The following is a 22747-nucleotide window of genomic DNA, read 5'->3' as shown; positions in this document are numbered from 1 at the left end:
AAATGAGAATGTCCGAATAGTGATATTGAACTGAAAGTGTATAGAGATCGGCAACTTTGGAGAGTTTAGGCCTATATTCTTGGGAGCCCACAACTCGCCTAGCGCATAGAATAAACATGGGTAACGTACTTGTATTACTAGACTCGCTGAGGAAGGCCACCTGATTTCCAAAGCTGGGAAAATGTCAACCCCCCTGAACTTTTTGTCAATATTTAGAGAGCGTCGTTGCATATTAACTGGGCTGGCATAGTCTGTGCAACATCTGTTGGTGTCGGCCACCGTACCTTGTCAACCCACCCGCTTCTGCAGCCAAAATACAGCCGTTCCATTTGACACAATGTTCGGTGTCAAAACTCTCCGAACTGTCGGTCCAGCAGTGTGTAGACGTGGTGCCTCTGTGCTGTGGAAGCCAACTAGGACCCAGAGCCGAACCCAAAGCGCGGCGGCTGGACAGAGAGTGGACATCGGGGGGATCTACCCGCCAATAGCCACGCCGTTTACTCAGAAAGAGGACGTGGACTATCAGAAACTGGATGAAAACCTGCAGAAGTATGCAAAGATTTCTTTCAAAGGTAATTACAATTTACAAAGTATTTTCTGCAATGACTGACTGGTTTGTCCTGGTTCAAGTTGTTGTATTGTCTGTCTTCTTTGCAAATCGAAATTAATTATGAAAATGAAGACGACATGATCAGAAGATAATACATTATTTTGTATGCATATTAGTCCATGTAGTCTAAAAATATTGCGTTTCCCGACGAAAGTGTCCTAACAGTAGCCTATAGTCTAATTGTGACAATTAAACCTATATATTGCGTTGAGAAGGTAGTACCGTGGTCGTGTCGGTGGCCTCGTTTGTCATATAGATTGTCAGCCACTAAATTTGGTTAGGGGCCAGGCCCAGGGGCAAGGTCCGACAGAGGTGCACGTTTGCAGGCGAGGTACAATATATTGGTATAGTCCCCAGTGGAGGGTGTTTGGTGCCCTCTGGCCGATTCCCACGGTCAGTCGCGTTTTCCTGTATACTGACGTTTCAGGGCTAGGCGCTGTTCTTTCACGACTTGGCTCAAATCAAAGTTTATTTGTCACGTGCACCGAATACAACAGGTGTAGTAGACCTTACAGTGAAATGCTTACTTATAGGCTCTAACCAATAGTGCGAGAAAGGTATGTATGTAGGTAAGTAAAGAAATAAAACAACAGTAAAAAGACATTTGAAAATAAGAGTAGCGAGGGTTTAACAGTAGCGAGGCTATATACAGACACCGGTTAGTCAGGCTGATTGAGGTAGTATGTACATGTAGATATGGTTAAAGTGACTATGCATATATGATGAACAGAGAGTAGCAGTAGCGTAGAGGGGTTGGCGGGTGGTGGGACACAATGCAGATAGATAGCCCGGTTAGCCATTTGAATACCTGTTCAGGAGTCTTATGGCTTGGAGGTAAAAACTGTTGAGAAGCATTTTTGTCCTAGACTTGGCACTCCGGTACCTCTTGCCATGCGGTAGTAGAGATGGCAGGCAGCTTTGCCCCAGGGATGTACTGGGCCATACACACAACCCACTGTAGTGCCTTGCAGTCGGAGGCCGAGCAATTGCTGTACCAGGGAGTGATGCTCGGCCTCTGACCGCAAGGCACTTACAGAGGTTAGTGCGAACAGCCCAGTACATCACTGGGGCTAAGCTGCCTGCCATCCACGACCTCTATACCAGGCGGTATCAGAGGAAGGCCCTAAAAATTGTCAAAGACCCCAGTCACCCCAGTCATAGACTGTTCTCTCTACTACCACATGGCAAGAGGTACCGGAGTGCCAAGTCTAGGACAAAAAGGCTTCTCGACAGTTTTCACCCCAGTTTTTACCCCCAAGCCATAAGATTGATTGGTGCAAACATGATGAAGATGTTCTGTGTTCCAGGTCTGGTGGTGCAGGGCTCTAATGGAGAGTACCCGTACCTGACGGAGGAGGAGAGGGTAGAGGTGGTGAGGAGGGTCAGACTGGCACTGCCCACAGACAAGCTGGTCATGGCAGGATCCGGATGTGAATGTAAGGCCCTGTGTGAGTGTGTGACCGAGAAGGAGACCATGTGACTCTCATTAATGTAACTGACCGATGACCACCTATAGGAACCATATGAAAGATGTCTAACAAATTGTACAGCAAAAATGTGTTCATGTGCGAAGTGTGAATACTGTGATTTTGACTATTTCAGGAGACACTTTACCTCTCAGCCCAGCTATAGAGTTTTAATATCATGCGGTTTTATTGGCTGATAATGGTTGTCCAATAAACCCAATAACACAATATTTTATTGGGCTGTATAGTCATTGCTACCACATCATGCCCCTGTAATGCCCCAGTGTTAACTACTGAAAAGGATGGCCACTTTCCTATATTGTATAGGTTACAACATGACATTAACCTGGTGCACTTAGCCTACCTAGAGATGTTACAACACAGTACATAGCCAGTAATATAACATTTGAAATGTCTATGTTCTTTTAAAACTTTTAGAGCGTAAAGTTTCCCTCGTTTATTTCCCTTTTGTTTATTATCTACTTCACTTGCTTTGGCGATGTAATGATATGTTTCCCATGCCAATAAAGGCCTTTAATGGGATTGAATAGTGTTGTAAACATGGATCTGAATAAATCTCTTTCTCTCTCTTTTTCTTTTTCTCCCTTTTCTTTCTCTCTCCCATCTCGCTCTCTCCGTCTTTATTCTTTCTTCTCCTTTCTTTCCCTCATTCCTTCTGATCCCTCCCTCCCTCTCTCCCTCCCTCCCTCCCTCCCTCCCTCCCTCTCTCTTTCTTTCTTTCTTTTTCTCTCTCTCTGTCTCCCCCTTATCTCTCCTCTCTAACCTTTCCCTCACTCCGATCTCCCCCCCCCCCCCCTCGCTTTCTCCCCCTCTCTCACCTGCCCCCCCTCAGCCACCAAAGCTACAGTAGTGATGACAGAGAGGATGGCGGGGGCGGGGGCAGACCTGGTTCTCGTGGTAACGCCATGCTTCTACAAGGGCATGATGGACAGCAGGGCGCTGGTTCACCACTTCACACAGGTCAGCTGATTTTTCTACTACTTCTACTACTTCTTCTACTACTACTTCTGCTACTTCTACCTCTACTACTACTACTTCTACTACTACTTCTGCTACTTCTACCTCTACTTCTACTACTACTTCTACTTCTTCTACTACTTCTTCTTCTACTACTACTTCTTCTACTACTTCTTCTTCTACTACTACTTCTTCTTCTTCTACTACTACTACTTCTACTACTACTTCTACTTCTTCTTCTACTACTTCTTCTACTGCTACTTCTTCTTCTTCTACTACTACTACTTCTACTACTACTTCTACTACTACTTCTTCTACTACTACTACTTCTACTACTACTTCTTCTACTGCTACTACTACTGCTACTACTACTACTTTTACTTCTACTGCTACTTCTTCTTCTTCTTCTACTACTACTACTACTACTACTTCTACTACTACTTCTACTACTACTTCTTCTACTGCTACTACTACTACTTTTGCTACTTATTCTACTGCTACTTCTTCTTCTACTACTACTACTACTACTTCTACTACTACTACTACTACTTCTACTACTACTTCTACTACTACTTCTTCTACTGCTACTACTACTACTTCTACTACTTCTACTACTACTTCTTCTACTGCTACTACTACTACTTCTACTACTACTACTACTACTACTTCTACTACTACTTCTACTACTACTTCTTCTACTGCTACTACTACTGCTACTACTACTACTTCTACTTCTTCTACTACTACTTCTGCTACTACTACTACTTCTGCTACTTCTGCTACTACTACTACTTCTACTACTACTTCTACTACTACTACTACTTTTGCTACTTCTACTACTACTTCTACTTCTACTACTACTTCTGCTACTTCTACTTCTGCTACTTCTACTACTTTTACTATACTTCTGTTACTTCTGCTACTTCTACTACTACTACTACTACTACTACTTCTACTACTACTACTTCTGCTACTACTACTTCTTCTGCTACTTCTACTTCTACTACTACTACTACTTTTGCTACTTCTACTACTACTTCTACTTCTACTACTACTTCTGCTACTTCTACTTCTGCTACTTCTACTACTTTTACTATACTTCTGTTACTTCTGCTACTTCTACTACTACTACTACTACTACTACTTCTACTACTACTACTACTACTACTACTTCTACTACTACTACTTGTACTTCTACTACTTCTTCTTCTCCTCTTCTTATTCTTCACACAAAACAGCTGTCCTCTCTAATAGAGGTCGACCGATTAATAGGCATGGCCGATTAATTAGGGCCGATTTCAAGTTTTCATAACAACCGGTAATCAGCATTTTTGGATGCCGATTATGGCCAATTACATTGCATTCCACGAGGAAACTGTGTGGCAGGCTGATCACCTGTTACGCGAGTGCAGCAAGGAGCCAAGGTAAGTTGCTAGCTAGCATTAAACTTATCTTATAAAAAACAATCAATCTTAACATAATCACTAGTTAACTACAGATGGTTGATGATATTACTAGGTTAACTAGCTTGTCCTGCGTTGCATATAATCAATGCGGTGCCTGTTAATTTAACATTGAATCACAGCCTACTTCGCCAAACGGGGGATGAATTAACAAAAGCGCATTCGTGGCAAAAAAGCACAATCGTTGCACAAATGTACCTAACCATAAACATCCATGCCTTTGTGTCACTTCTCTTGCGTTCATTGCACACAGAATCAGGGTAGATGCAACAGTTTGGGCCGCTTGGCAAGTCCTCAACTGGCAGCTTCATTAAAAAGTACCCGCAAAACACCAGTCTCAACGTCAACAGTGAAGAGGTGACTCTGGGATGCTGGCCTTCTAGGCAGAGTTGCAAAGAAAAAGCCATATCTTAGACTGGCGAAATAAAATAAAAGATTAAGATGGGCAAAATAACACAGACACTGGACAGAGGAACTCTGCCTAGAAGGCCAGCATCCCGGAGTCGCCTCTTCACTGTTGACATTGAGACTGGTGTTTTGCGGGTTCTTTTTAATGAAGCTGCCAGTTGAGGACTTGTGAGGCGTCTGTTTCTCAAACTAGACACTCTAATGTACTTGTCCTCTTGCTCAGTTGTGCACCGGGGCCTCCCACTCCTCTTTCTATTCTGGTTAGAGTCAGTTTGCGCTGTTTTGTGAAGGGAGTGGTTGTACGTTGTATCAGTTTCTTGGGAATTTCTCACATTCAATGGGCTTCATTTCTCAGAACAAGATTAGACTGACGAGTTTCAGAAGAAAGTTTCTAGCCATTTTGAGCCTGTAATCGAACCCACATGCTGATGCTCCAGACACTCAAATAGTCTAATGAAGGCCATTTTTATTGCTTCTGTAATCAGGACAACAGTTTTCAGCTGTGCTAACATAATTGAAAAAAAGTTTTCTAATGATCAACTAGCCTTTTAAAATGATAACTTGGATTAGCTAACACAACATGCCATTGGAACACAGGAGTGATGGTTGCTGATAATGGGCCTCTGTACGCCTATGTAGATATTCCATAAAACATCGGCCATTTCCAGCTACAATAGTCATTTACAAAGTTGCATCTCTAGGGGCGCTATTTCATTTTTGGATAAAAAACGTTCCCGTTTTAAGCGCGATATTTTGTCACGAAAAGATGCTCGACTATGCATATAAGAAAACAATCTGAAGTTTCAGAATCTGCAAAGATTTTGTCTGTAAGTGCCCCAGAACTCATTCTACAGGCGAAACCAAGATGATACGTGAAACAGGAAATGAGCAGAATTTCTGAAGCTCTGTTTTCTAATGTCTCCTTATATGGCTGTGAATGCAACAGGAATAAGCTTAGACCTTCTGCCGTTTCCCCAAGATGTCGGCAGCATTGTGACGTATTTGTAGGCATATCATTGGAAGATTGGCCATAAGAGACTACATTTTCCAGGGGTCCGCCCGGTGTCCTTTGTCTAAATTTGTGCGTAATCTTCAGGTGCGGGCATTTTCTCCTGGGATTCAGGAGAGAAAGCACACTTCCACGAACGATATATCATCGAAGAGATATGTGAAAAACACCTTGAGGATTGATTCTAAACAACGTTTGCCATGTTTTCAGTCGATATTATGGAGTTAATTTGAAAAAAGTTCGCGTTTTGAGGACTGAATTTTCAGGTTTTTTTGGTAGCCAAATGTGATGTACAAAACGGAGCTATTTCTAATACACAAAGAATCTTTTTGGAAAAACTGAGCATCTGCTATCTAACTGAGAGTCTCCTCATTGAAAACATCTGAAGTTCTTCAAAGGTAAATGATTTTATTTGAAGGCTTTTATGTTTTTGTTGAAATGTTGCGTGCTGGATGCTAACGCTAATGCTAACGCTAAATGCTAACGCTAAATGCTAACGCTAAATGCTAACGCTAAATGCTAACGCTAAATGCTAACGCTAAATGCTAACGCTAAATGCTAACGCTAAATGCTAACGCTAGCTAGCTAGCTACTTTTACACAAATGATTGTTTTCCTATGGTTGAGAAGCATATTTTGAAAATCTGAGATGACAGTGTTGTTTACAAAAGGCTAAGCTTGAGAGATGGCATATTTATTTCATTTCATTTGCGATTTTCATGAATAGTTAACGTTGTGTTATGCTAATGAGCTTGCTGATAGATTTACACAATCCTGGAAACAGGGTTTTTTTCATAGCTAAACGTGACGCAGAAAACGGAGCGATTTGTCCTAAACAAATAATCTTTCAGGAAAAACTGAACATTTGCTATCTGAGAGTCTCCTCATTGAAAACATCTGAAGTTCTTCAAAGGTAAATGATTTTATTTGAATGCTTTTCTGTTTTTTTGTGTAAATGTTGCCAGCTGAATGCTAATGCTAAATGCTACGTTAGCCATCAATACTGTTACACAAATGCTTGTTTTGCAATGGTTGAGAAGCATATTTTGAAAATCTGAGATGACAGTGTTGTTAACAAAAGGCTAAGCTTGAGAGCTAGCATATTTATTTCATTTCATTTGCGATTTTCATGAATAGTTAACGTTGCGTTATGGTAATGAGCTTGAGTCTGTATTCACGATCCCGGATCCGGGATGGGGAGATCAGAAAGGTTAACAATGTCTACACTGTATTTCTGATCAATTTGATGTTATTTTAATGGACAAAAAATGTGCTTTTCTTTCAAAAACAAGGACATTTATAAGTGACCCCAAACTTTTGAACGGTAGTGTATACCATATGTCTTAATATTGTAATGAAACAGCAGAGAGCAGGTCTCGAACCTTCGACCTTCTAGCCCGAGGTCCGGCGCGCTATCGACTGTGCCGCAAAAGCATGCTCCAGTGGCAGAGTCGATATCTGCGCTTATAAACCCAGGGTCATTACAAAATATACCATATGTCTTAATATATAATATATACCATATGTCTTAATATATACCACATGTCTTAATATATACCACATGTCTTAATATATAATATATACCATATGTCTTAATATATACCATATGTCTTAATATATACCATATGTCTTAATATATAATATATACCATATGTCTTAATATATACCATATGTCTTAATATATACCACATGTCTTAATATATAATATATACCATATGTCTTAATATATAATATATACCATATGTCTTAATATATAATATATACCATATGTCTTAATATATAATATATACCATATGTCTTAATATATAATATATACCACATGTCTTAATATATAATATATACCATATGTCTTAATATATAATATATAGCACATGTCTTAATATATAATATATACCATATGTCTTAATATATAATATATACCATATGTCTTAATATATAATATATACCATATGTCTTAATATATAATATATACCATATGTCTTAATATATAATATATACCATATGTCTTAATATATAATATATAGCACATGTCTTAATATATAATATATACCATATGTCTTAATTTATACCATATGTCTTAATATATAATATATACCATATGTCTTAATATATAATATATACCATATGTCTTAATATATAATATATACCATATGTCTTAATATATAATATATACCACATGTCTTAATATATAATATATACCATATGTCTTAATATATAATATATACCATATGTCTTAATATATAATATATACCATATGTCTTAATATATAATATATACCATATGTCTTAATATATAATATATACCACATGTCTTAATATATAATATATACCATATGTCTTAATATATAATATATACCATATGTATTAATATATAATATATACCACATGTCTTAATATATAATATATACCATATGTCTTAATATATAATATATACCAGATGTCTTAATATATAATATATACCATATGTCTTAATATATAATATATACCATATGTCTTAATATATAATATATACCATATGTCTTAATATATACCACATGTCTTAATATATAATATATACCATATGTCTTAATATATAATATATACCATATGTCTTAATATATAATATATACCATATGTCTTAATATATAATATATACCATATGTCTTAATATATAATATATACCATATGTCTTAATATATAATATATACCATATGTCTTAATATATAATATATACCACATGTCTTAATATATAATATATACCATATGTCTTAATATATAATATATACCATATGTCTTAATATATAATATATACCATATGTCTTAATATATAATATATACCATATGTCTTAATATATACCACATGTCTTAATATATAATATATACCATATGTCTTAATATATAATATATACCATATGTCTTAATATATAATATATACCATATGTCTTAATATATAATATATACCATATGTCTTAATATATAATATATACCATATGTCTTAATATATACCACATGTCTTAATATATAATATATACCATATGTCTTAATATATACCATATGTCTTAATATATACCATATGTCTTAATATATACCACATGTCTTAATATATAATATATACCATATGTCTTAATATATAATATATACCACATGTCTTAATATATAATATATACCATATGTCTTAATATATAATATATACCATATGTCTTAATATATAATATATACCATATGTCTTAATATATACCATATGTCTTAATATATAATATATACCACATGTCTTAATATATAATATATACCACATGTCTTAATATATACCACATGTCTTAATATATACCATATGTCTTAATATATAATATATACCATATGTCTTAATATATAATATATACCACATGTCTTAATATATAATATATACCATATGTCTTAATATATAATATATACCACATGTCTTAATATATACCATATGTCTTAATATATACCATATGTCTTAATATATAATATATACCATATGTCTTAATATATAATATATACCACATGTCTTAATATATACCACATGTCTTAATATATAATATATACCATATGTCTTAATATATAATATATACCACATGTCTTAATATATAATATATACCATATGTCTTAATATATACCATATGTCTTAATATATACCACATGTCTTAATATATAATATATACCATATGTCTTAATATATAATATATACCATATGTCTTAATATATAATATATACCACATGTCTTAATATATAATATATACCATATGTCTTAATATATACCATATGTCTTAATATATAATATATACCATATGTCTTAATATATAATATATACCATATGTCTTAATATATAATATATACCACATGTCTTAATATATAATATATACCATATGTCTTAATATATAATATATACCATATGTCTTAATATATAATATATACCATATGTCTTAATATATAATATATACCACATGTCTTAATATATAATATATACCATATGTCTTAATATATAATATATACCACATGTCTTAATATATAATATATACCATATGTCTTAATATATAATATATACCATATGTCTTAATATATAATATATACCACATGTCTTAATATATAATATATACCATATGTCTTAATATATACCACATGTCTTAATATATAATATATACCACATGTCTTAATATATAATATATACCACATGTCTTAATATATACCACATGTCTTAATATATAATATATACCATATGTCTTAATATATACCACATACCTTAATATATAATATATACCATATGTCTTAATATATAATATATACCATATGTCTTAATATATAATATATACCATATGTCTTAATATATAATATATAGCACATGTCTTAATATATAATATATACCATATGTCTTAATATATAATATATACCACATGTCTTAATATATAATATATACCATATGTCTTAATATATACCACATACCTTAATATATAATATATACCATATGTCTTAATATATAATATATACCATGTCTTAATATATAATATATACCATATGTCTTAATATATAATATATACCATATGTCTTAATATATACCACATGTCTTAATATATAATATATACCATATGTCTTAATATATAATATATACCACATGTCTTAATATATAATATATACCATATGTCTTAATATATACCACATACCTTAATATATAATATATACCATATGTCTTAATATATACCACATGTCTTAATATATAATATATACCATATGTCTTAATATATACCACATACCTTAATATATAATATATACCATATGTCTTAATATATAATATATACCATATGTCTTAATATATACCATATGTCTTAATATATACCATATTTCTTAATATATACCATATGTCTTAATATATACCACATACCTTAATATATAATATATACCATATGTCTTAATATATAATATATACCATATTACTTAATATATACCATATGTCTTAATATATACCATATTTCTTAATATATACCATATGTCTTAATATAGACCACATACCTTAATATATAATATATACCATATGTCTTAATATATAATATATACCATATGTCTTAATATATAATATATACCATATGTCTTAATATGTAATATATACCATATGTCTTAATATATAATATATACCATATGTCTTAATATATAATATATACCATATGTCTTAATATATAATATATACCATATGTCTTAATATATAATATATACCATATGTCTTAATATATAATATATACCACATGTCTTAATATATAATATATACCACATGTCTTAATATATAATATATACCATATGTCTTAATATATAATATATACCATATGTCTTAATATATAATATATACCATATGTCTTAATATATAATATATACCACATGTCTTAATATATAATATATACCATATGTCTTAATATATAATATATACCATATGTCTTAATATATAATATATAGCACATGTCTTAATATATAATATATACCATATGTCTTAATATATAATATATAGCACATGTCTTAATATATAATATATACCATATGTCTTAATATATAATATATACCATATGTCTTAATATATAATATATACCACATGTCTTAATATATAATATATACCATATGTCTTAATATATAATATATACCATATGTCTTAATATATAATATATACCACATGTCTTAATATGTAATATATACCATATGTCTTAATATATAATATATACCACATGTCTTAATATATAATATATACCACATGTCTTAATATGTAATATATACCAGATGTCTTAATATATAATATATACCACATGTCTTCATTTATACCACATGTCTTAATATATAATATAGACCATATGTCTTAATATATAATATATACCATATGTCTTCATTTATAATATATACCATATGTCTTAATATATAATATATAGCACATGTCTTAATATATAATATATACCATATGTCTTAATATATAATATATAGCACATGTCTTAATATATAATATATACCATATGTCTTAATATATAATATATACCATATGTCTTAATATATAATATATACCACATATCTTAATATATAATATATACCATATGTCTTAATATATAATATATACCATATGTCTTAATATATAATATATACCACATGTCTTAATATGTAATATATACCATATGTCTTAATATATAATATATACCACATGTCTTAATATATAATATATACCACATGTCTTAATATATAATATATACCATATGTCTTAATATATACCATATGTCTTAATATATACCACATGTCTTAATATATAATATATACCATATGTCTTAATATATACCATATGTCTTAATATATAATATATACCACATGTCTTAATATATAATATAGACCACATGTCTTAATATATAATATATACCATATGTCTTAATATATAATATATACCACATGTCTTAATATATAATATAGACCACATGTCTTAATATATAATATATACCACATGTCTTAATATATAATATATACCATATGTCTTAATATATACCACATGTCTTAATATATAATATATACCATATGTCTTAATATATACCACATGTCTTAATATATAATATATACCATATGTCTTAATATATACCATATGTCTTAATATATAATATATACCACATGTCTTAATATATAATATATACCACATGTCTTAATATATAATATATACCACATGTCTTAATATATAATATATACCACATGTCTTAATATATACCATATGTCTTAATATATAATATATACCACATGTCTTAATATATAATATATACCACATGTCTTAATATATACCATATGCTAATTCGTTTGAGGCTATGATTACGCTCCCGCATGCAGGGTGGGTAGTATCAAGAAGTTTATATATAATACATACCTTATGTCTTAATATATACCATATGTCTTAAAACCTCTAGTGACTCCCCGTCCCTCATGCGGGAGCGTAATCATCGACTGACACTAATTAGCATAACGCAACGGACATAAATATTCCTAGAAAATATTCCTATTCATGAAAATCACAAGTGAAATATATTGAGACACAGCTTAGCCTTTTGTTAATCACCCTGTCATCTCAGATTTTCAAAATATGCTTTACAGCCAAAGCTAGACAAGGATTTGTGTAAGTTTATCGATAGCCTAGCATAGCATTTTGTCCAGCTAGCAGCAGGTAACTTGGTCACGGAAATCAGAAAAGCAATCAACTTAAATCGTTTACCTTTGATGAGCTTCGGATGTTTTCACTCACGAGACTCCCAGTTAGATAGCCAATTCCAAAAATATAATTTTTGTAGGCGAAATAGCTCCGTTTGTTCTTCACATTTGGCTGAGAAAAATATTCCAAATTAGCTCCATAATATCGACAGAAACATGGCAAACGTTGTTTAGAATCAATCCTCAAGGTGTTTTTCAAATATCTATTCGATAATATATCTACCGGGACAATTAGTTTTTCAGTAGGACCGATTGGAATAATGGCTACCTCTGTATTTTACTCGAGAGTCACCCTGGGAGCCATCAGGTGACCACTTGCGCAATGTAGCCGCTTACGGGTATTCTTCAACATAAATGCGTAAAACTACGTCACAATGCTGTAGACACCTTGGGGAATACGGAGAAAAAGTCATCTGGTTGATAGTCCATTCACTGCTCAATAGGGACACATTGGAACGCAGCGCTTTCAAAACATGAGGCACCTCCGGATTGGATTTTTCTCAGGCTTTCGCCTGCAACATCAGTTCTGTTATACTCACAGACAATATTTTAACAGTTCTGGAAACTTTAGAGTGTTTTCTATCCTAAGCTGTCAATTATATGCATATTCTAGCATCTGGTCCTGACAACATATCCTGTTTACTACGGGAACGTTATTTTTCCAAAAATGAAAATACTGTCCCCTAGTCACAAAAGGTTCATATATTCCACATGTCTTTAATATACAGTCTGTACCATAGAAATAGAATTCAATAGATACATAATTATTCTGATTCTATGGCCTGGGCCGGGGGGTTGTGTTTGGACCCGGTGTTGTCTCTGTCTCCCCCTGCAGGTGGCAGACAGTAGTCCAGTACCAGTAGTTCTGTACAGTGTCCCGGCTAACACAGGTCTTGACCTCCCTGTTGATGCTGTGGTGAGACTGGCCCAACACCCTAACATACTGGGACTCAAGGACAGCGGAGGAGACGTGAGTCCTCACACACACACGCACACACACAATTTATTTATTTGATTGATTGATGGATCAGTTACCGACCGTGCTGACTTGTTGCAAGTGATTTGACTGACTGATGGTTGCTAAAAACGTTTTCAGATTTCCCCTGTGGGTTTTCCCACTGTGTGTGTGTGTCGTTCTCTGTTTTTTCTATCCTTTGAACATCGCAGCATTTCAGGTTTATTTGGAAACGGTGGTTCATGTCTTGACTGACAAGAGAATAAAACAAAAACAGAGAGGGATGAATATTGCATAGAAAACTCCCTTCATCTCCTCTTTTGAAGTATCTCTTCTCACCTGTCAAAACTCGTTCCTCGTTCCATTCTCTCTCTCTCTCTCTCTCTCTCTCTCTCTCTCTCTCTGTTTATTTATCAGTAGTTAGTTAGTGATGAGAGTTGTTTGGTACTACTGGCCTACTGCTCCTCCTGACAACAGTCCTCATCCTGACAGCAGGGAGGAGTGATGGGGAGAACATGCTGGCGGCATCCCAAAAGCCACCCTATTCCCTATATAGTGCACTACAGTTGACCAGGGCCTATAGGGACGCACCCCACTGTGTTTCTCTCCTTTTACATCCCTGGGTTTTTCTCCTGTCGTTCCTCAGATCACCAGGATCGCTCTGATCGTTCACAAAACGAAGCCGCAGGATTTTCAGGTTCTGGCGGGTTCCGCTGGGTTCCTTATGGCGGCGTATTCCGTGGGTAAGAACTTAGAACCTGGCACACAGACCCTATAGCTTAGAATCTAGAACCTACGACATAGAATGTAGAATTTAAGAACCACAAACATAGAACCTAGAACTTGGAACTGACATTGACCATCTCAATTCCCTCTCTGGTAATCACTTAGCGTTACATCACATGGTGTAGGGTACTAAACATCACTTCTCTCCTACGCTAGCTAGAACCAACCCACTTTGTACTGCAGACAGGTATGACTATCTGAAAACCTTAGGGGATAGAGATAATAGAGTATGAACGACTAATGAGTCGTTCTCTTTGTCAGATTATACTGTCTCTGTATTATACAGTATCTGTCCTACAGAGCTCTCTCTCTCTCTCTGTCTCTCTCTGTCTCTCTGTCTCTCTCTGTCTCTCTCTCTGTCTCTCTCTCTGTCTCTCTGTCTCTGTCTCTCTCTCTGTCTCTCTCTAGCTCTCTCTCTCTCTCTGTCTCTCTCTAGCTCTCTCTGTCTCTGTCTCTCTCTGTCTCTCTCTGTCTCTCTCTCTGTCTCTGTCTCTCTGTCTCTCTCTCTCTCTCTATGTATGTCTCTCTGTGTCTCTCTCTGTGTCAGTAATATAGATTATTTTATTTAACTAGGTAGGTCAGTTGAGAACAAATTCTTATTTACAATGACCTACCAAAAGGCCTCCTGTGGGCACAGGGGGCTGGGATTTACATTTTTTAAATAAATTAAATAAAAATATAGGACAAAACACATCCCGACAAGAGAGACAACACAACACTACATAAAGACAGACCTAAGACAGCAACACATGACAACACAGCATGATACCAATACAACATGGCAGCAGCACAAAACGGTGTACAAACATTGGTCACAATTCATCACACAAAGCAGCCGTAACTGTCAGTAAGAGTGTCCATGATTGAGTCTTTGAATGAAGAGATTGAGATAAAACTGTCCAGTTTCAGTGTTTGTTGCAGCTCGTTCCAGTCGCTAGCTGCAGCGAACTGAAAAGAGGAGCGACGCAGGGATGTGTGTGCTTTGGGGACCTTTAACAGAATGTGACTGGCTGAACGGGTGTTTTATGTGGAGGATAAGGGCTGAAGTAGATATCTCAGATAGGGGGGAGTGAGGCCTAAGAGGGTTTTATAAATAAGCATCAACCAGTGGGTCTTGCAACGGGTATATAGAGATGACCAGTTTACAGAGGAGTATAGAGTGCAGTGATGTGTCCTATAAGGAGCAGTAATATAGTACAGAGTGTAGTGATGTGTCCTATAAGGAGCAGTAATATAGTGCAGAGTGTAGTGATGTGTCCTATAAGGAGCAGTAATATAGTACAGAGTGTAGTGATGTGTCCTATAAGGAGCAGTAATATAGTGTAGTGATGTGTCCTATAAGGAGCAGTAATATAGTACAGAGTGTAGTGATGTGTCCTATAAGGAGCAGTAATATAGTGCAGTGATGTGTCCTATAAGGAGCAGTAATATAGTGTAGTGATGTGTCCTATAAGGAGCAGTAATATAGTACAGAGTGTAGTGATGTGTCCTATAAGGAGCAGTAATATAGTGTAGTGATGTGTCCTATAAGGAGCAGTAATATAGTACAGAGTGTAGTGATGTGTCCTATAAGGAGCAGTAATATAGTACAGTGTAGTGATGTGTCCTATAAGGAGCAGTAATATAGTGTAGTGATGTGTCCTATAAGGAGCGGTAATATAGTACAGTGATGTGTCCTATAAGAAGCGGTAATATAGTGCAGAGTGTAGGGATGTGTCCTATAAGGAGCAGTAATATAGTGTAGTGATGTGTCCTATAAGGAGCAGTAATATAATACAGAGTGCAGTGATGTGTCCTATAAGGAGCAGTAATATAGTGTAGTGATGTGTCCTATAAGGAGCAGTAATATAGTACAGAGTGTAGTGATGTGTCCTATAAGGAGCAGTAATATAGTACAGTGATGTGTCCTATAAGGAGCAGTAAATAGTACAGAGTGTAGTGATGTGTCCTATAAGGAGCAGTAATATAGTAGAGAGTGTAGTGATGTGTCCTATAAGGAGCAGTAATATAGTACAGAGTCTAGTGATGTGTCCTATAAGGAGCAGTAATATAGTACAGAGTCTAGTGATGTGTCCTATAAGGAGCAGTAATATAGTACAGAGTGTAGTGATGTGTCCTATAAGGAGCATTAATATAGTGTAGTGATGTGTCCTATAAGGAGCAGTAATATAGTGTAGTGATGTGTCCTATAAGGAGCAGTAATATAGTACAGAGTCTAGTGATGTGTCCTATAAGGAGCAGTAATATAGTACAGAGTCTAGTGATGTGTCCTATAAGGAGCAGTAATATAGTACAGTGATGTGTCCTATAAGGCGCAGTAATATAGTGTAGTGATGTGTCCTATAAGGAGCAGTAATATAGTGCAGAGTGTAGTGATGTGTCCTATAAGGAGCAGTAATATAGTGTAGTGATGTGTCCTATAAGGAGCAGTAATATAGTACAGTGATGTGTCCTAAAAGGTGCAGTAATATAGTGTAGTGATGTGTCCTATAAGGAGCAGTAATATAGTGTAGTGATGTGTCCTATAAGGAGCAGTAATATAGTACAGAGTGTAGTGATGTGTCCTATAAGGAGCAGTAATATAGTGTAGTGATGTGTCCTATAAGGTGCAGTAATATAGTGTAGTGATGTGTCCTATAAGGATCAGTAATATAGTATAGAGTGTAGTGATGTGTCCTATAAGGAGCAGTAATATAGTACAGTGATGTGTCCTATAAGGTGCAGTAATATAGTGTAGTGATGTGTCCTATAAGGAGCAGTAATATAGTGTAGTGATGTGTCCTATAAGGAGCAGTAATATAGTACAGAGTCTAGTGATGTGTCCTATAAGGAGCAGTAATATAGTGTAGTGATGTGTCCTATAAGGAGCAGTAATATAGTACAGAGTGTAGTGATGTGTCCTATAAGGAGCAGTAATATAGTGTAGTGATGTGTCCTATAAGGAGCAGTAATATAGTACAGTGATGTGTCCTATAAGGCGCAGTAATATAGTGTAGTGATGTGTCCTATAAGGAGCAGTAATATAGTGTAGTGATGTGTCCTATAAGGAGCAGTAATATAGTATAGAGTGTAGTGATGTGTCCTATAAGGAGCAGTAATATAGTGTAGTGATGTGTCCTATAAGGAGCAGTAATATAGTGTAGTGATGTGTCCTATAAGGAGCAGTAATATAGTACAGAGTGTAGTGATGTGTCCTATAAGGAGCAGTAATATAGTGTAGTGATGTGTCCTATAAGGATCAGTAATATAGTACAGAGTGCAGTGATGTGTCCTATAAGGATCAGTAATATAGTGTAGTGATGTGTCCTATAAGGAGCAGTAATATAGTCTAGTGATGTGTCCTATAAGGAGCAGTAATATAGTGTAGTGATGTGTCCTATAAGGAGCAGTAATATAGTGTAGTGATGTGTCCTATAAGGAGCAGTAATATAGTACAGAGTCTAGTGATGTGTCCTATAAGGAGCAGTAATATAGTCTAGTGATGTGTCCTATAAGGAGCAGTAATATAGTGTAGTGATGTGTCCTATAAGGAGCAGTAATATAGTACAGAGTGTAGTGATGTGTCCTATAAGGAGCAGTAATATAGTCTAGTGATGTGTCCTATAAGGAGCAGTAATATAGTGTAGTGATGTGTCCTATAAGGAGCAGTAATATAGTGCAGAGTGTAGTGATGTGTCCTATAAGGAGCAGTAATATAGTGTAGTGATGTGTCCTATAAGGAGCAGTAATATAGTGTAGTGATGTGTCCTATAAGGAGCAGTAATATAGTGTAGTGATGTGTCCTATAAGGAGCAGTAATATAGTGTAGTAATGTGTCCTATAAGGAGCAGTAATATAGTGCAGAGTGTAGTGATGTGTCCTATAAGGAGCAGTAATATAGTGTAGTGATGTGTCCTATAAGGAGCAGTAATATAGTACAGAGTCTAGTGATGTGTCCTATAAGGAGCAGTAATATAGTCTAGTGATGTGTCCTATAAGGAGCAGTAATATAGTACAGAGTCTAGTGATGTGTCCTATAAGGAGCAGTAATATAGTACAGAGTCTAGTGATGTGTCCTATAAGGAGCAGTAATATAGTACAGTGATGTGTCCTATAAGGCGCAGTAATATAGTGTAGTGATGTGTCCTATAAGGAGCAGTAATATAGTGCAGAGTGTAGTGATGTGTCCTATAAGGAGCAGTAATATAGTACAGAGTCTAGTGATGTGTCCTATAAGGAGCAGTAATATAGTACAGTGATGTGTCCTATAAGGTGCAGTAATATAGTGTAGTGATGTGTCCTATAAGGAGCAGTAATATAGTGCAGAGTGTAGTGATGTGTCCTATAAGGAGCAGTAATATAGTGTAGTGATGTGTCCTATAAGGAGCAGTAATATAGTCTAGTGATGTGTCCTATAAGGAGCAGTAATATAGTGTAGTGATGTGTCCTATAAGGAGCAGTAATATAGTCTAGTGATGTGTCCTATAAGGAGCAGTAATATAGTGTAGTGATGTGTCCTATAAGGAGCAGTAATATAGTGTAGTGATGTGTCCTATAAGGAGCAGTAATATAGTACAGAGTGTAGTGATGTGTCCTATAAGGAGCAGTAATATAGTGTAGTGATGTGTCCTATAAGGAGCAGTAATATAGATGATCTGCAGAGAGGAGGAGCTCAAGTACAGGATGTCTAATGGCATGTGACTGGGATCTGGTGGGTGTGTTTGTACCGTGTGTCTGTACTTTGTGAGTGTGTCTGTATTGTGTGTCTGTACTGTATGTCTGTACTGTGTGGGTGTGTCTGTACTGCGTGTGTGTACTGTGTGGGTGTGTATGCACCGTGTGTCTGTACTGTGTGTCTGTACTGTGTGGGTGTGTCTGTACTGCGGATGTGTACAGTACGTATTGTGCATGCGTGTATGTGTTATCTGGTGTGTGTGTGTGTGTGTGTGTGTGTGTGTGTGTGTGTCTGCGTTGTTGAGATCCAGAGCTCCTTCATCGACCTCAGGATGCTGAAGGAAGGGGTGTGTCATATGGCTGTCAATCAAAATGCATATTTGAGGAAATTATAACGGATGTCAGTCACACACACACACACACACACACACACACACACCGCAAGGGTCCAGGGCCCAACTGCCAATCATTACAGTTAGATATGCTTCCATAACCTGTCAATCAAATTGTAGGAATATGAAGGAGCAGGTCACATGTGAGTGTTAAAGCTGTTTCAGATCAATAATACTGACAAGAGTCCCTTTGTGTGTGTGTGTGTGTGTGTGTGTGTGTGTGTGTGTGTGTGTGTGTTGCAGGTTGTGTGGGCGGTGTGTGTGCGCTTGCCAACGTGCTGGGGCGTGAGGTGTGTGAGCTGGAGCAGCTGTGTGTGTCGGGACGGTGGGAAGAAGCCACTGCTCTGCAGCAGCGCCTCATAGAGCCCAACACTGCTGTAAGTCAAGCTGCATAAACCCTATGTAACCCTACATAAGAGTTGACATAGAGCCCAACACTGCTGTAAGTCAAGCTGCATAAACCCTATGTAACCCTACATAAGAGTTGACATAGAGCCCAACACTGCTTTAAGTCAAGCTGCATAAACCCTATGTAACCCTACATAAGAGTTGACATAGAGCCCAACACTGCTGTAAGTCAAGCTGCATAAACCCTATGTAACCCTACATAAGAGTTGACATAGAGCCCAACACTGCTGTAAGTCAAGCTGCATAAACCCTATGTAACCCTAAATAAGAGTTGACATAGAGCCCAACACTGCTGTAAGTCAAGCTGCATAAACACTATGTAACCCTACATAAGAGTTGACATAGAGCCCAACACTGCTTTAAGTCAAGCTACATAAACCCTATGTAACCCTACATAAGAGTTGACATAGAGCCCAACACTGCTGTAAGTCAAGCTACATAAACCCTATGTAACCCTACATAAGAGTTGACATAGAGTCCAGCACACCTTTGAGTGAACCTACATAGCCCTAAATAACCCCCCCATCCACTCCTCTCTTTGTTGCTAGGTGACCAGGAAGTTTGGCGTTCCCGCTCTCAAGCAGGCGATGGAGTGGTTTGGTTACCACGGTGGCACCTGTCGCTCTCCTCTTCAACCGCTCTCAGAGGCCCAATCACAGCAGCTTAGACTGGACTTCTCCACCAACGGCTGGCTCTGAAGGGGACAGGGGGCGGGACTGAGTAGAAGACAGGGGACTGGGCTTGCTCCAGGTTGAAGTTGGCGTCATAGAATAGAATGCGTAGAACATTATGGCATCATTGACTTAAATGTGGATTTCCTTTCTACTCATTCTAAATATATGGTTGTCTCTAACCACAGATCTAGGATCAGGTGACTCTACACCCAGTCCTAACCTTAATCATTAGGGAGTTGAGAAAAGATGTGACCCTGTATCAGTTGTTAGGGGCAACATCAACCTACTGTGACTGTTTCATACATGCATAGCTTCCTTCCCTTCCTGGCCTTAAATCTAAGAGGACTTGATAGTTGGAAGCAATAACCAATCCAGTCCTTTCACCTATCAGTGGTCTTGCTGCCTTGCTATATAGGAGGCCGTTGTGAGGGTGTTGTGTGTTAGAGACGTCAACACTGTAGGACTACCCCAAGGCTTCCCACCTGTAATGGCCATAGGGGTTTTCAATGTGTCCCACATCACACCCTATTCACTACATAGTGCACTGCGGTTGACCAGAGCCCTATGGGTCCTGGTTAAATAGTAGTGCACTGTATAGGGGAATGGGTTGCCATTTTGGGACGCACCCTTTGACATGAATTAAATACAGCAGGAAATAAAAAGACATGTACGGAATCAGTTTGTTTATATTCCCGAAGGATGTTTTTCAAATAAAGAGAAAGACCACCTACCCAGCAACAGTCACTTACCGTTGTCCTGCTATTTCTGTTGAAACAAGATGAGCTCGTTCCATTCTATAGCTAACCTAGATCTATAGGTAACATTCCACAGAGCCAGGTGTAATGCCACTGTCCTGCACTAACCTAGATCTAAAGGTAACATTCCACAGAGCGAGGTGTAATGCCACTGTCCTGCACTAACCTAGATCTAAAGGTAACATTCCACAGAGCCAGGTGTAATGCCACTGTCCTGCACTAACCTAGATCTAAAGGTAACATTCCACAGAGCCAGGTGTAATGCCACTGTCCTGCACTAACCTAGATCTATAGGTAACATTCCACAGAGCCAGGTGTAATGCCACTGTCCTGCACTAACCTAGATCTAAAGGTAACATTCCACAGAGCCAGGTGTAATGCCACTGTCCTGCACTAACCTAGATCTAAAGGTAACATTCCACAGAGCCAGGTGTAATGCCACTGTCCTGCACTAACCTAGATATATTGGTAACATTCCACAGAGCCAGGTGTAATGCCACTGTCCTGCACTAACCTAGATCTATAGGTAACATTTTTCAGAGCCAGGTGTAATGCCACTGTCCTGCACTAACCTAGATCTATTGGTGACATTCCACAGAGCCAGGTGTAATGCCACTGTCCTGCACTAACCTAGATCTAAAGGTAACATTCCACAGAGCCAGGTGTAATGCCACTGTCCTGCACTAACCTAGATCTAAAGGTAACATTCCACAGAGCCAGGTGTAATGCCACTGTCCTGCACTAACCTAGATCTAAAGGTAACATTCCACAGAGCCAGGTGTAATGCCACTGTCCTGCACTAACCTAGATCTATTGGTAACATTCCACAGAGCCAGGTGTAATGCCACTGTCCTGCACTAACCTAGATCTATAGGTAACATTCCACAGAGCCAGGTGTAATGCCACTGTCCTGCACTAACCTAGATCTATAGGTAACATTCCACAGAGCCAGGTGTAATGCCACTGTCCTGCACTAACCTAGATCTATAGGT

The 22747-nt window shown here is 36.4% G+C and overlaps 1 protein-coding gene across 1 annotated transcript; it reads left to right on the top strand.

Annotated features, from left to right (window-relative positions):
- Window positions 1-337: 337 nt before the first annotated feature.
- Window positions 338-21744, top strand: LOC110485610 (4-hydroxy-2-oxoglutarate aldolase, mitochondrial). Its single transcript, XM_036940100.1, has 7 exons — window positions 338-572; window positions 1918-2046; window positions 2930-3057; window positions 13968-14102; window positions 14734-14830; window positions 20162-20295; window positions 20875-21744. The coding sequence occupies exons 1-7, from the start codon at window positions 338-340 to the stop codon at window positions 21022-21024; spliced, it is 1008 nt and encodes a 335-aa protein (XP_036795995.1). The 3' UTR covers window positions 21025-21744.
- The last annotated feature ends 1003 nt before the right edge of the window (window positions 21745-22747 follow it).

Source organism: Oncorhynchus mykiss, chromosome 13, assembly GCF_013265735.2.
Source record: "Oncorhynchus mykiss isolate Arlee chromosome 13, USDA_OmykA_1.1, whole genome shotgun sequence".
NCBI lineage: Eukaryota > Metazoa > Chordata > Actinopteri > Salmoniformes > Salmonidae > Oncorhynchus > Oncorhynchus mykiss.
This window is presented reverse-complemented; position numbering and strand designations above follow the sequence as displayed.

Excerpts from the sequence above, each read along its gene's own strand:
- LOC110485610 (XM_036940100.1), top strand. The coding sequence starts at position 338 with ATGTTCGGTGTCAAAACTCTCCGAACTGTCGGTCCAGCAGTGTGTAGA. Across the intron at positions 2,047-2,929 it reads GGCAGGATCCGGATGTGAAT|CCACCAAAGCTACAGTAGTG; the intron begins GTAAGGCCCTGT and ends GCCCCCCCTCAG. Across the intron at positions 20,296-20,874 it reads TCATAGAGCCCAACACTGCT|GTGACCAGGAAGTTTGGCGT; the intron begins GTAAGTCAAGCT and ends CTTTGTTGCTAG.